General features: G+C 35.9%; 1 protein-coding gene across 3 annotated transcripts in view; it reads left to right on the forward strand.

Annotated features, from left to right (window-relative positions):
• Window positions 1-14859, forward strand: part of ATF7IP (activating transcription factor 7 interacting protein) — a 135768-nt gene that overhangs the window by 104009 nt on the left and 16900 nt on the right. For all 3 annotated transcript variants that reach the window (XM_025401977.1, XM_025401978.1, XM_025401976.1), the window contains exons 11-13: window positions 4524-4602; window positions 6917-7072; window positions 9588-9770. In XM_025401977.1, coding sequence (XP_025257762.1) covers window positions 4524-4602; window positions 6917-7072; window positions 9588-9770 — 418 coding nt within the window. The remainder of the gene's footprint in view (window positions 1-4523; window positions 4603-6916; window positions 7073-9587; window positions 9771-14859) is intronic.

Genomic DNA, 14859 nt, shown 5'->3' on the forward strand with positions numbered 1-14859 from the left:
AAACCCAAGTATACATCATCAATCTTCATATTTATGCAAAGCAATCCTGATGAACACAGTATGGCACAGTTCACTGTTCAGAGTGTATATAAGAGAATTAATCGTTAACATGACCTTCCAAGGGCAACATTCCTGATAACTAACCAAGTCTCAATTATGGTTCCAAGTTCCCTTGGAGAGATGTGCAAGGAATGAACAACCAGCTCTTCTGTGTTAACTCGTTCTTCACATTTGCTGAAGTGTGCCTTTCAGGTATATTCTTGTTTCATAACAAAAAAAAGCTACAAAGCCAGTATGTTTGCTCTCTTGAAATTTTCTTAGTGTTTGCTTATTGAGACTGTTCATTTTGGAAAATGGCACATGATTAGCTAACTTTTTAATAAAATTTCTAGTGTTAAAAACTATTTGATATAATTTTTTAATGATTTCAAACTGAAAGTTTCAGTAATATGTGTAAAAACAGATATAAACGTGTCTCTGATTAGATTTCTCAGACATGTTTTGTCAGGAAAAAATGTAAAGATACATGTATCACATATATGTGTATCACATGTCTCTGTTCGTTTCCACCTGGTGGCATAGAAATAATAAGGTCTACAGTCAGACAACCTGAAGCTTGTCACTTAATAGTGGGTGGGTGCTATGTTAAGTTATTGAACACCTTCGACTTTTCACCTATAAAATAGAGCTAGTGCTAGTACTTACCACATAGAAATATTAGGAAGAGTAAATGTGTTAATGCATGTAAAGCATTTAGCAGAGTCTAATAGGAGTAGTGCTAGCTATCATGACTATCTTATAAATGTACTTAATAGTTATTGAAGTAATTACCAATTTTATTTGTCAAAAAAAAGTCTATTCAGGAAACTACTTGTAGTATATGATAATAGATAAATTGTATCTGTCAGTTTATGATCAATAAACATAATTTATCGTTAGATCATTGCTTGTAGATCTTCTCGATCTATATAAGCATTTAATGATACACATTTTCCTCTGAGCACTGCTTTGGCTGCATTCCATAAATTTTCGTGTGTTGCATTTTTATTTCATGTAGGTTCCTTGTCATTTCCTTTTGGGTCCTGGGTTGTTTAGTTAGTAATTTGTTTAATTTCATAGTATTTGGGGATTTTGCAAATTTTTTATTATTGATTTTTCATTTAATGCTATTGGATTTAGAAGATATCCTCTGTATGACTTTGTTACTTTTACACAAATTAGATATGTGTTATAAAGTTCCATCTATGGTATATATCTTAGTGAATGTACCATTACACTTGAAAAGAATATGTATTCTGCTATTGGGTGTAATGTTTTATAAATGTCAATATGGCATGGTTAATAGTGTAATTTGGATTATTTTTATGTTTACTGATTATTGCCTTTTGTTGTAGTGGTTTTATCTATTACTAAGAGTGGTATGATTGTGAATCTATTTCTTCCTTTAATTTTATCAGTTTTGCTTCATAGATTTTGACCCTGTATTACATGGTATTTTTTATAATGTATAATTTGTAATCTTGCCATACTTTTATCATTGTAAAATTTCCCTCTTTGTCTCTGTTTTTGATATTAACATAATTACAGCAGCATTTTTATGCTTACTGTTTGCATATTACTTTTTTCCGCTTTTTACTTTCAGTCTGTGTCTTTGTATTTAAAGTGAATCTGCAAGAGAAAAAAAAAATCATATTTCTTGATTTGTTGTTGTGTTGTCCCATTTGATAATCTCTACATTTTGATAGGAGTTTTTAGACCGTTTATAGTTAATATAAGTTTTGATAGGATTGTGCTTAGGTCTGCTATTTTGCTATTTGTTTTCTATTTGTTTCATCTGTTTTCTTTTTTTGTTGGTTTCTGTGTACTTTCTTTCCTGCTTCATTTTGTATCAGTTTTTTTTAAAAGCATTCTGTCTTAATTCCTCTGTTAACTTTTTAGCACTCTCTCTATCTATGTGTGTGTTTATGTGTGTGTATGTATTTTAGGGTTTGTTCTAGAGTTTAAGTATGTATCTGAATCTTAATTATAGGAACCTTGCAATTGTATGTGTACATTTACCTCCGTAATGAAGTTGCTTTCCTTAAATATCACGTTCATGTTTTCACATATATTGCACATATATTACATTGTTTTTAATCTCCATGTTGTAGAGCTCTAAATATATTGTTTTTAATTGTTGCCTTACAGAATTTTAAAGAAGTTAAGAACAGAAAAGAGATATAGTCTTTAATATTTATCCTTATGTTTACGTTTTCTGGTCCTCTTCTTCCCATGATCCAAGTTGGTATTTCCTTTCAAACTGAAGAATGTCCTTAAGCTCATCTTTACAGTGTAGATCTGCTAGTGATGTATTCTCTTGGTTTTTTAATATCTAAAAAATGTACTTTTGTATCTTTTGTCTCGTTTTTTCAAGGAGAGTGTCATTGGATATACAATTCCTAAAGTGTTTCTTTTTTTAATCATCAGCAATTTGAATATATTGTTCCAGTGTCGTCTTGCTTCCATAGTTTCTGACCAATAGTCAGCAGTTACTCTTTGCTCCAATATAACATGTAATTTGTTCTGTTTACTTTCAAAATTTTTCATTATTAGTTTTCAGTATTTGGACTATGATGTGTATAGATTTCTTAATGTTTCTTCTGCTTGAGGTTCATTGAACCTCTTGGATTTGTAAATTAATGTTTTCCACCAAATTGGGGAAGTTTTTGGTTATTATTCAATTTTTTCTTTAGATCTTTGTTTCTTCTCATTTAGTGTTTTGCTGAACTGTTTCTTATTGTACAAGTTTCAGGCATTTTTCATATTTTCTTCTGTTCTTCTTTGTGTCCTATGGACTAGAAAATTTCTATTGATCTAGCATCAATTTCATTTGAGTTTTTCCTGCCCCCTCCAATCTGCTTTTATGCCTACATAGCTGATTTTTATTTTAGTAATTATTTTTTCAGCTCTATTATTTCTATTTTTTTGTTTCTTTTTCTCTTTAGAGATGTCCTATTTGTGCATTCATTGTTATTATATTTAACTCTTTGAATTTTTTTTTTTTTGAGATGGGGTCTTGCTCTGCCACCTAGGCTGGAGTACAGTGGTGCAATCTCGGCTCACTGCAACCTCCGCCTCCCAGGTTCAAGCGATTCTCCTGCCTCAGCCTCCCGAGTAGCTGGGACTATAGCCACCCGCCACCACGTCCAGCTAATTTTTGTATTTTTAGTAGAGGTGGGGTTTCACTATGTTGGCCAGGTTGGTCTCAAACTCCTGACCTCATGATCTGCCTGCCTTAGCCACCCAAAGTGTTGGGATTACAGGCGTGAGCCACTGCTCCTGGCTTTAAACATATTTTTAATAGCTACTTTCAAGTCTTTATCTGCTGAATCTAATCTCTGCTTAGAGTCAGTTTGTATTGACTTATTTTTTGTCCTAAGTTAGTTCCACTTTTCAAAGCTCTGGACCTTAATGATAATATGTTGTAGTGAAACATTATTTTACATTTGTTGGTGATTTTTGGGATCTTTTAGTTTGGGATTTTATAGATTTTTGGTGTTTGTATATAACCCATTTTCTGTGAAATCATTATTGTAGAAAGATTTATAAGAATTAGAATTGCATTATTATCTTGGGGTTGGGCCTGGATATTATAAAGTCAAGGCATTATTTTCTTTAATTTCTCAATTTGAGTTTTGCAGATGAAAACCTTTATCATTTGGAATTGATCTCAGTATAATATATCAAAGTAAATTGTGATTATCAGTTATTAAACAGTTGTCATGTATCATATATGGCATTAAGCACCATATATACACATTTGGATTAATCCTCACAATAGCCTCAATATTCAAATATTGGACATTGAGATAATTACCCATCTGAATTAGGTAACTAATAAGTTAGAACTGTAAGACACACTCAATCTTTCTGACTTCAGAGTCCTGGCTCTTTAGGTTTATACTGTCTTACCTTCCTTTTCAGTTGCTATCATGTGGTTTTTAAAGGTTTGTCTTATAATCCTAGTATTTCTCATGATTTTGAATGATGGGTTACTGGTCAACTTGGCTGTGCATTTAATAGCATAGCAAACCGTATGATTTCATAGTATACCATACCGTTTTTTAAGGGCAAAAAAATTTAGATTATTTTCTATAACCCAATTCTAGCTTGAATGATTGCCTTTGGTGTTGTGGTGGATTAATATTGATAATTTAGAGTAGTATTGATAAACATTTTAAATGTCACAAAATGAATAGTGTTTGTATTTAATCTTATTTGCTGTGTGCAACAGATAGCCTAATTTTTTAAAGAAAACGTCTTGAATTTCTTCTGAAAATTATATTTCATATAGTGGATGTTTAACGCGTGAGTATCCTGGGGCATTTGTCAGACAAACTCTCTTTATTCAGGTACAGCCTTTTAGGGGTCCCAATTGAACCAGGTTACTCATTAGTCTCATTTTACCTCACTTATCATTTCATTTTTTAACATGTATATCTGCCAGAGTTTTCTTTGTAAAATGTAGAAGCTTTGTTTTTCAGAGTGGAAAAGCCACTGGCAGTGATTCAGGTGGTGTCATTGATCTCACAATGGATGATGAAGAGAGTGGAGCTTCACAAGGTACTTCAATAGTAATTTGGGATTGGGCCTGGTTTTGATACCTTTTTTTTTTTGTCTTAATACAGTACAGTATTCTACGAAGACAGATGTTTACAGCATTATGCTTGGTTTATTTGTGTTCTTTTTGTAATGGAAGTTTCTATATTACAATTTTAAAATTTGGCCAGGTGCAGTGTTTTACACCTATAATCCCAGTGCTTTGGGAGGCCAAGGCAGGAGGATCAAGGCAAGAGGCCAGGAGTTTGAGACCAGCCTGGGCAATACAGTGAAACCCCATCTCTACCAAAAATTTAAGAATCAGCTAGGTGTGATGGCATGTGTCTGTGGTCCCAGCTACATGGGAGGCTGGGGCAAGAAGATAACTTGAGTCTGGGAGGTTGAGGCTGCCGTGAGCTGTGTTTATGCTGCTGTATTCCAGCCTGGATGACAGAATGAGGCCCTATCTCAAAAAAAAAAAAAAAATTAAAATAGAATCAACTCTTAAATTTAAGTATGAACAATCTGTAGAGGAAAATAGCAATTAAGAGAATATTGTAATTTGCGGAGTACCTCTGTTTTTGTATCTCTTATTTCACTTGATCCTTGCAAAAAATCCTATAATACTCATTTTAGACTTGAGGAAACTTGTTAGCCTTAGAGAAAACAATTCAGACTCAGTAAGGGTCTTGGGAATAAAATCCAACTCTTCTGTCTCTACATTAAATGTTCTTTTTCTCTCTCTGTTTATGATTCAGTGTAGATACTGTATATGTATGTATACATTTAATTTTGGTCATTTGAATTAGTTTCTTTTATCTAGCATTATATAAATAAAAATAGAAGTAATTTTAAAAAGCATTCACATCCAAAATAATAATATTCTGAGTTAGAATAGTTAGAAACTGTAAACTATATTCCTAGTTATTCTGCAGTGTTAATAAGTGTTTCATGAATACAAAGTTCTATGGTTAAATATGCTTGGGAAATGCTGAGTTTAAAGTTAAATTGTTTTTTTATTAATGCAGACTTCTCTGAGCCTTTACTATGCTGATTTATAATGTAAATCTCTAAGAATGATTTAAGATATAAAGTGTTTCTCAAACTTACTTGGCTGCACAAAATAACATTCAGCTACATATCTATAAAACTCTGGTGATAATTGCATGTGGAAAATATAGTAATAATGTGCTGAATTACTTATTATTATCTTAAAGACATTACTTTTTAAAAAACCCAAATATTTTTAAAGTAATATTTTGGGGAATCAGTCTAGTTGAGCTTAGGAAAACAAAAGTTAAATAGCTATACAATTGATTATATGACAGTAAAGTTGATTTTGTTATTTAAAACTGAATTGAGAAATGTATGCCATCCTTCATCTGGGTTGAACTCAAGCCAGTATGATTATTCTTTAAAAGTTTCAAATTATCTCTATTGCTTTCACTAATTTTTAATAGACAGCCATGACTATTATAATGGATCCCTAAAGAAAAAAATAAATACAGGTTTTTGAGAGGACACAGGTAGGCTTAATTCTGGATTAAAAAGTAAAGTCCTAAAAGTTTGTTTTCAGTGCTCTCACCATTTCCCTAGCATCCATGCCTCATGGGGTCTCTCTGTTGCCCCACCTTTGGGTCTGTCTCAAATTCTCATGTTCCTAAAGTACACTGTTTTCTAATGGCATTAAAGTATCCATCGTTAACGCCTTGGGTTTTATTTACATGTAGTGTGGAATTCTGTGGGACAGAAATTGATGGGGATTATTTTGGATAGAAGGACTTTTGGGTGGTTTCCTGTTTTTAAGAGTTTTTTCTGAGATGCAAATATTTATTTTATAGGCTGTTGAAGACCTTTTTTGAGATTAGTCATTCTTTGTCTTTTTTAAAGACTATATAGTGATGATAAGCAACCATCGGTTATCAAAGAACCTAAATAATTGTAGTAATAGAAATTCAAGATCACAGCAAAAACTCATCATTTTATAGATATTTGTCTTGAAGAGTATTCTTTCTATAGGCATGTAGATTATACATTTATGCAAGTAATGAATTATTCTAGTTGGCATATTGTATTGAATTTACAAGTAAGATTATTTCTGAATTTCTGTAAATGTGAATTAGAATCTGTGATAGAACCACCAACGAATTACATATGCTCTTAACTCAGTTTTCAAATCAGCAAAAATACACATAAGTAAAATGGAAATAAATTGTTCTCTTAGAGGTAAATGTGACACCCAAGTGACAAGCAAAAGTAAAATTTGTCCATAGAGGAAAGACTTGTATTTCCCAATTTTTTTTCTTGTCGGTCATAATATTTCACTTTTAACTAACAGACCCCAAAAAGCTAAATCACACTCCCGTATCAACCATGAGTTCTTCTCAGCCTGTGTCACGACCATTGCAACCCATACAACCAGCACCACCTCTTCAACCATCTGGGGTGCCAACAAGTGGACCATCTCAGACCACCATACACTTACTACCTACAGGTAAATTTGCTGAATCATTGAGTAGAAGCTTTAGTTTACCTGTAGAGAACTATGACTATGGAGTTAAGCGGAAAGATATGACAGAAAATTAAGAATAATTCTTATTGTTAATTTAAGGACGACAATGTATGTCCTTTTGAAGGCAGTATAACTTAGTTTTGCTGACTGTCTTAAGCAGCAGCACTGGTAAAGAATGATTATAAAGTATGTATTTATTTACTTAACATTATATAAATAAAAATACAAGTAATTTTAAAAAGCATTCACATCCAAAGTAATAGTATTCTGAGTTAGAACATTTAGAAACTGTAAACCATATTCCTAGTTATTGTGCAGTGTTAATAGGTGTTTCATGAATACAAAGTTCCATGGTTAAATATGCTTGGGAAATGCTGAGTTTGAAGCTAAATTAATTTTTTTCTTAATGCAGGCTTCTCTGAGCCTTCACTATGCTAATTTATAATGTACATCTCCAAGAATGATTTAAGCTAAAAAGTGTTTCTCAAACTTACTTGGCTGCGCAAAATAACGTTCACCTAATATCTCTAAAACTCTGGTGATTCCTAATGCATGTGGAAAATAATATTATTCTGAGTTATATTCTTGAGACTAGCCTGGGCAACACAGTGAAACTCCATCTCTACAAAAAAATTTTAAAAGTAGCAGATTTGTCATCTGCCACAGCAAATGTTCTGTATACAGCAGAAATGAGTGTAATTTCTCTGGAAGAGATGGATATAATGACTTGCTCTGAGTGTAACCAAGAAGTTGTAACTGACCGATCAAACAAGAAGTTTTAAATGTGTCTTATCTTGAAATAGCTTTAACTAGTCTAACACTACCACCAGGAATCATATGCTTGCTACCTTTCAAGAAGCTGTAAATTCAAATTTTTCAAGATTTAGCCTGTATCCCCTAAACTGTTCAGAAACCAATCAAGATGGTTTGTCTTCTGTAAAACAGTCCATTGCTTGAAGATTTATCTGCACAGTTCTTATATAAGTACTCTTCTCATTAAGGAAAACTTTGAATTAAAGTGGGGTTTTATCCAGTAAAATTTACACTTAAAACACCAAATAGCTTGTAGGAATCAGCATATTTTCCGTAGTGATTTAGCAAACTATTTGTTAATTAATCTTTGAGCTATGAAATTATTGTTGATGTAGCAAATACGTGGTTGTTTTGGTAGGGACTGTTTAGATTTGTTGAATTTCAGAATCATAGATGCTTATTCAGACTTTCCCATCAGTTAAAATAAATTTTACCTTGTTGGCATTTCCAGGCAAAAGAATGTGCTTGTGTGACTTTATCTGGTGTGTAAATTTTATGTTGGTTCTCATTTCAATACCATTGTTCTATCTAAATAGGCAATTATAAGTAAGTTCAACCTTGGGAGCTGTGTTATCTATCTTTCTTTACATTTTTAACAAAGTTATAGTGACAGTCATCAAAATTAGATATTTTGGAAGGAAATACCATTATTCAAACCCATGGGCAGTGTAGATTATGGAGTGGGGAGTAAAGAGATGAAGAAATAAGTGTTCTTTCTTGTTAATACTTTCGTCTTTCTTCCCATTTATGAAGACTCACATCGAAAGTTAGGATCTGTAAAGACCGAAGAGTCCTTAGTAAAGAAACCGTTTTATCTTTGTTATAGCCAGTATTTTCCTCCAAATTGATTTTTTTATAGGACCCATGTTTTTCCATATCAAAGTAGATTGATTTGTTATTTTTTATTATATAATTACTGCATGGTCATTTGTAAAATATGATTCTAATTCAGAGAGTTGTTAACAAGAAAGTGTCACTAAAAATCATTATTATAGATACATGCTGTCAGTGAATGTTTATGACTCATTTTTTGATAAATATTTATTAACATTACTCAAGATATTAATGCTTTCTGGAACATACAATAGGAGGAATGCCAGAGCAGAGAAGGGAGAAGTCTGTTTTTTAATGGATTTTATTTACTGTTTTTAAAAAAGATAGATTGGTTCAGCTAAACAAAATGTTGATTATAATGGTCAAAGAGTTAGGCTGGCTCACTTGAAAAATAAATGTGAATTAACAATAGCCAGTCAGTTTCTTTATCTTTGGGAATACAAAGATACTCTTTTGGATTTACACCCCCTTGGTAGAAGGCCTGGAGGGCTTATGATTCTACTTTGCTAAGAACAATTAAAAGTAGGAGGTTTTCTCTTTTAAGTCACTCCTGTGCCATCATACTCTTGATTCTGCACCTTTTAAAAAAATCTTCACATTGCTTGTTATCTGGTCAGACCAGAGTGGGAAGGGAGTTGGATGTGGTGGAGGTGTTCTTTTCCTCTGAAGCTTGGATTTTAATATTATTGATGTTTATTAGCCCTATCATTTTTATCTTAGAAGACCATAAAAGGAGACTGTTATTTCTGTCTTTATCAGTTAGATTTTATACAAAGATAACTACCATTTAATACTGTTTGCTTAACGTAAATTTACTGTATTCTTATTATCTTTTTCTGCCTTGCATTAGCTCCAACTACCGTGAATGTAACACATCGTCCAGTAACTCAGGTGACCACAAGACTCCCTGTACCAAGAGCTCCTGCAAACCACCAGGTGGTTTATACAACTCTTCCTGCACCACCAGCTCAGGCTCCCTTGCGAGGAACTGTTATGCAGGCTCCTGCTGTTCGGCAGGTCAATCCCCAAAATAGTAAGAGATTTTTCTTGTATATGGCCCCAAGATACATGTAGTTCTCTTCAGCATTTAGTTGGAATGGCATATAATAATGTTAAATTTTGCAACAATTTCTTATAATGTCATATTAAAAGTATTGTTATAAGTTCAAGAGATCTGTACTACAACATAGAAACTATAGTATAGTTAAAATCAATGTAGTGTATTCTTGAAAATAGCCAATAGAGCAGATTTTAAGTATTGTCACCACACACAAGAAAGGTAAGTATGTGAGATCATACATATGTCAGTTAGCTAGATTTAGCCATTCTGCAATGTATGCATATTTCAAACATGTTGTATACCATAAATATATATGATTTTTGTCGATTAAAAAATAGTTTTCAAAAAAGAAATGGCAGTATAACCAAAAATAATCTATTATTATTTTTCTTCCCTTAGGAGAGTTAAACAGAGAAAATTGTTCATGTATACTAGTTGATTTGTGCTCTGAGTGTTGTCTTTAATTTAAGTTTATTTATGGCCTGTATTGGTATAGTACACAATTTGATGTTGGTATATTCTCTACTCTATTAAGAAACACCTTACCTAATTAGAGTGGGAATGGTCAATTGTGATTTAGCCCAGATGATGGAAATCATGGTAAAGGATAGCCTTCAATGAGAGTCTTAAAGATATGGAAAGTGGCTGAGAAAAGAAGGGAAAATGTTAAAGAAAGCTTATAGTTTCCTGTATATATCATATATTAGTTACATACATATGTTACATATATGTAACGTATGTTACAAATATGACATGTTTTAAAGTTATATGTTAACCACATATAAGCAGTAGTAGAATATATCATATAAACACAAGCTTATATAAAAGGTATATCTAAACTTTCAAGTAAAGAAAAATAATAAAATGAGTTACATATGAACTCTTCATCAGGTTAAGAAGTAGAAATTTTTCAGTATCCTGTAAGTGCTCTTGTATCCCATCTTGACTACATCCCTTTTCCTTTCCATCAAAGGTTAACCACTGTTCCTACTTTTCTATTAGTCATTCTGCTTTTCTTTATGATTTTGCCACCAAAATTGATATCATTTAAACATATTAGGGTTCTCTAGAGGGACAGAACTGACAGGATAAATAGATACATAAAGGGGAGTTTACTATTAACTTACACGATCAAAAGGTCCCTCAATAGGCTGTCTGCAAGCTGTGGAGCAAGGAGAGCCAGACTGAATCCCCAAACTGAAGAATTTGGTGTCCAGTGTTGAAGGGCAGAAAGCATCCAGCACAGGAGAAAGATGTAGGCTGGAAGGCTAACCAGTCTCTCCATTTCATGTTTTTCTGCCTGCTTTGTATTCATTGACAGTTGATTAGATTGTGCCCACCAGATTAAAGGTGGATCTGCCTTCCCCAGCCCACTGACTCAAATGTTAATCTCTTTTGGCAACACCCTAACAGACACACCCAGAATTACTATTTTGTATCCTTCCATCAAGTTGACACTCAGTGTTAACCATCACAAGTCCACCCCTTGTCAACTTGAACCCATACACATCTCCTCGAATTATACATATTCTTCAAATAAAGAGAGTAGTAAGGCCATAATTAAACCTAACATAATATAGCTATCCTTTGTACAACCGGAAATGCACCAATCCCAAGCCAAATACTATTACATAAAATTAACAATACTTAAATGTTGATAGGAAGTCAGTAAATCTTATGTCACATGATGAAGGAAAAGGAAATAAAGGTATTTTCTTGTACAAGTGTATACATGCACAAACATGTTTTTAGCAAAAGAAGGAGGAAATACTCATGACAATTATAGTCCCTGATAACTGCAACTGGTCACATGGTCGTGGCTGGTATTGATGACTACCTTCTTCTACTACCTATTCTGTATTCTCTTTGCCTTCAGCAAGCACCTCAGCTGGTCATGGTTTATTCCTGGTGGAGTGACCCAGTCTTTCATTCCTGAGTATTTTTAGTGCTGCATAGATTGGGGTGTTATAGTTTCCTGTTGACCTTAATCACAGGGCATGGTAAAACTAAGAGACACCTTAATGGATCTCCTGTATTCCATGCATACTCTTCCTTACCTCCATTGTGGAACAGTAGACTGATTTCTTCTTGGTGGTCCGGGACAGTCACCACAGCCAACACTAACTCCCTTGTTAGCCTGTTGACTTAAAGGTAAGAGGAGCCAAAAGTGTCCAGGGGGCAATCTTAAGTTCCAGTTTAATGGAATCATTATGTCTCCTGGTGCGAGCGTTCCTCCCTCTGGAACTAAGACCTCTAGGCCAGCAGAACATAATGTCACAGGAACAGGAAGCAAAAATTTTGCTAGATCCCTAGGGGTGAAGGTGAGTGGTGCCACTTCCACTTACACCCCCTGATTCCTGGACCCATGAATCCTGGCTATGGAAGAAACAGCACCATATATATTGGACGCTGATTCAGAGCGTACGCAGCCTTCTGGAGAACTTTGCCCCAGCCCTGCAAAGTATTGTCATCTGGTTGGGATTGTAATTGTGACTTAAAAAGGCCATTCCACCATTCTGTAAATCCAGCTGCTTCAGGACAATGAGGAACATGGTAAGACCAATGGGTTCCATGAGAACAAGCCCACTGCCACACTCCTTTAGCCATAAAATGAGTGCCTGGGTCAGAGGCAGTGCTGTGTGGAATACCATGATGGTGGATAAGGCATTTTGTGAGTCCATGGATAGTAGTCTTGGCAGAAGCATTGTGTGCAGCATAGGCAAACCCATATCTGGAGTAAATGTCTATTCCAGGGAGGACAAATCTCTTCCCTTTCCATGATGGAAGAGGTCTAATATAATCAACCTGCCACCAGGTAGCTAGCTGATCACTCCAAGGAATGGCGTGCTATATGGTGGGCTCAGTGTTGGTCTGTTCTGCTGGCAATTGGACACTCAGCAATGTCCATAGTCAGGTCAGCCTTGGTACGTGGAAGTCCATGTTGCTGAGCCCAGGCATCACGTCCAGCACTGCCACCATGGCTACTTTGTTCATGAGCCTATTGGGCGATGGACAGGGGTGGCTGTGGATAGAAGCTGAGTGGTGTCCACAGAACGGGTCATCCTATCAACTGGATTATTAATATCCTCCTCTGCTGAGGTCACCCGTTGGTGAGCACTCACAAAGGATACAAATACCTTCACAGTTTTTGACCACTCAAACAGTCCATGCACATATCTCTTCCCCAAATTTCTTTGTCACCAATTTTCCAATCATAATTCTTCCTAGTCCTTGACCATCCATCTAAACCATTGGTTACAACCCATAAGTATATATAATCGTGCATCTGGCCATCTATGCTTCCAAGCAAAGTGCACAACCAGGTGTGCTGCTCGTAGTTCTTCCAACTGGGAAAATTTCCCTTCACCGGTGTCCTTCAGGGATGTCCTAGAAAGGGGCTGTAGTGCTGCAGCTGTGCACTTTCCAGTGGTGCCGCCATATGGTGCAGAACCATCTGTGAACCAGGCCCTAGTCATCTGTTCCACTGTCAGGTGATCATAGGGACCCCCCATGAGGCCATCAGTACAGGCTGGATAAGAGAATGCAGGGTGGCAGGAGTGGAGACATGGGCATTGAGCCACTTCCTCATGTAAATTACTTGTGCCTTCAGCACCTGCTCGAACTCAACCACATATATACCACTTCCATTTGATGCATGACCTACTTTATAGCTAAATAGGTCAGAAAGCACCCAGTTCATGATAGTCAGCTCAGGTCACATGAGACTTGATGACCCAAATGTTCAGTTTCCACCAAAGCCCAGTTAACAGACCAAGAGCTGTCTCTCAAAAGGAGAGTAGTTACCTGCAAAAGATGGCAGAGCCTTGCTCCAAAATCCTGGAGGCCTCTGCTGTGATTCACCTATGGGGTCCTGCCAAAGGCTCTAACAGCATCCCTCTCTGCCCCTCACACCTCAGGCACCATTGAATCTGCTGGGTCATGTGGCCCAAGTGGCAGAACAGCTTGCCCAATAACCTGGACCTGTTGCAGAGCCTTCTCCTGTTCTGAACCACACTCAAAACTGGCAGCCTTTCAGTACAGTCGATAAATGGGCTGGAGTAACACACCCAAATGAGGAATGTGTTGCCTCCAAAATCCAAATAGGTCCACTAGACGTTGTGCTTGTTTCTTGGTTGTAGGAAGGGCCAATTGCAGCAACTAGTCTTTGCTTTCACTGGAATGTGTTGACAGGCCCCACATCACTGGACCCCTAGAAATTTTAGTGAGGTAGAAGGTCCCCGAATTTAGTCGGATTTATTTCCCATCCTCTGGCACACAAATGTCTCACCAATGAGTTCAGTGTTTTTGCTGCTACTTGCTCACTTGATCCAATCAGAATAATGTCATCAATATAATGGACCAGTGTGATATCTTGCAGGACCAAAAACTGATCAAGGTCTCTCTGAATAAGGTTATGACACAAAGCTGGAGAGTTGATATACCCCTGAGGTAAGACAGTGAAGGTATATTGTCGTCTTTGCCCACTGAAGGCAAATTGCTTCTGGCGGTCCTTTGGACAGGAATGGAGAAAAAGGATTTGCCAAGTCAATGGCTGCACTCCAGGTACTAGGAGATGTGTTAATTTTATCAAGGAATGAAACCGCATCTGATACAGCAGCTGCAATTAGAGTTACCACTTGATTAAGCTTACGATAATCCACTGCTGTTCTTCAAGATCCATCTGTCTTCTGCATAGGCCAAATAGGAGAATTGAATGGGGACGTGGTGGCAAGCACCGCCTCTGCATCTTTCAAGTCCTTGATGGTGGCACTAATCTCAGTACCTCCAGGGATGGGATATAGTTCTTGATTTACTATTTTTTAGAGGCAGCTCTAATGGCTTCCAACTGACCTTTCCCACCATAGTTGCCCTCACCCTGCCAGTCAAGGAGCCAATGTGGTGGATCTGCCAGCTGCTAAGTATGTCGATGCCCATTATGCATTTTGGCACTGGGGAAATGACCACAGGATGAATCTAGGGACCACTGGACCCACTGTAAGTGAGACCTGAGATAAAACTCCATTAATTATCTGACCTCCATAAGCCCCTACTTTAACTGGAG

The sequence above is a fragment of the Theropithecus gelada genome, chromosome 11 (genome assembly GCF_003255815.1).
Source record: "Theropithecus gelada isolate Dixy chromosome 11, Tgel_1.0, whole genome shotgun sequence".
Classification (NCBI taxonomy): domain Eukaryota; kingdom Metazoa; phylum Chordata; class Mammalia; order Primates; family Cercopithecidae; genus Theropithecus; species Theropithecus gelada.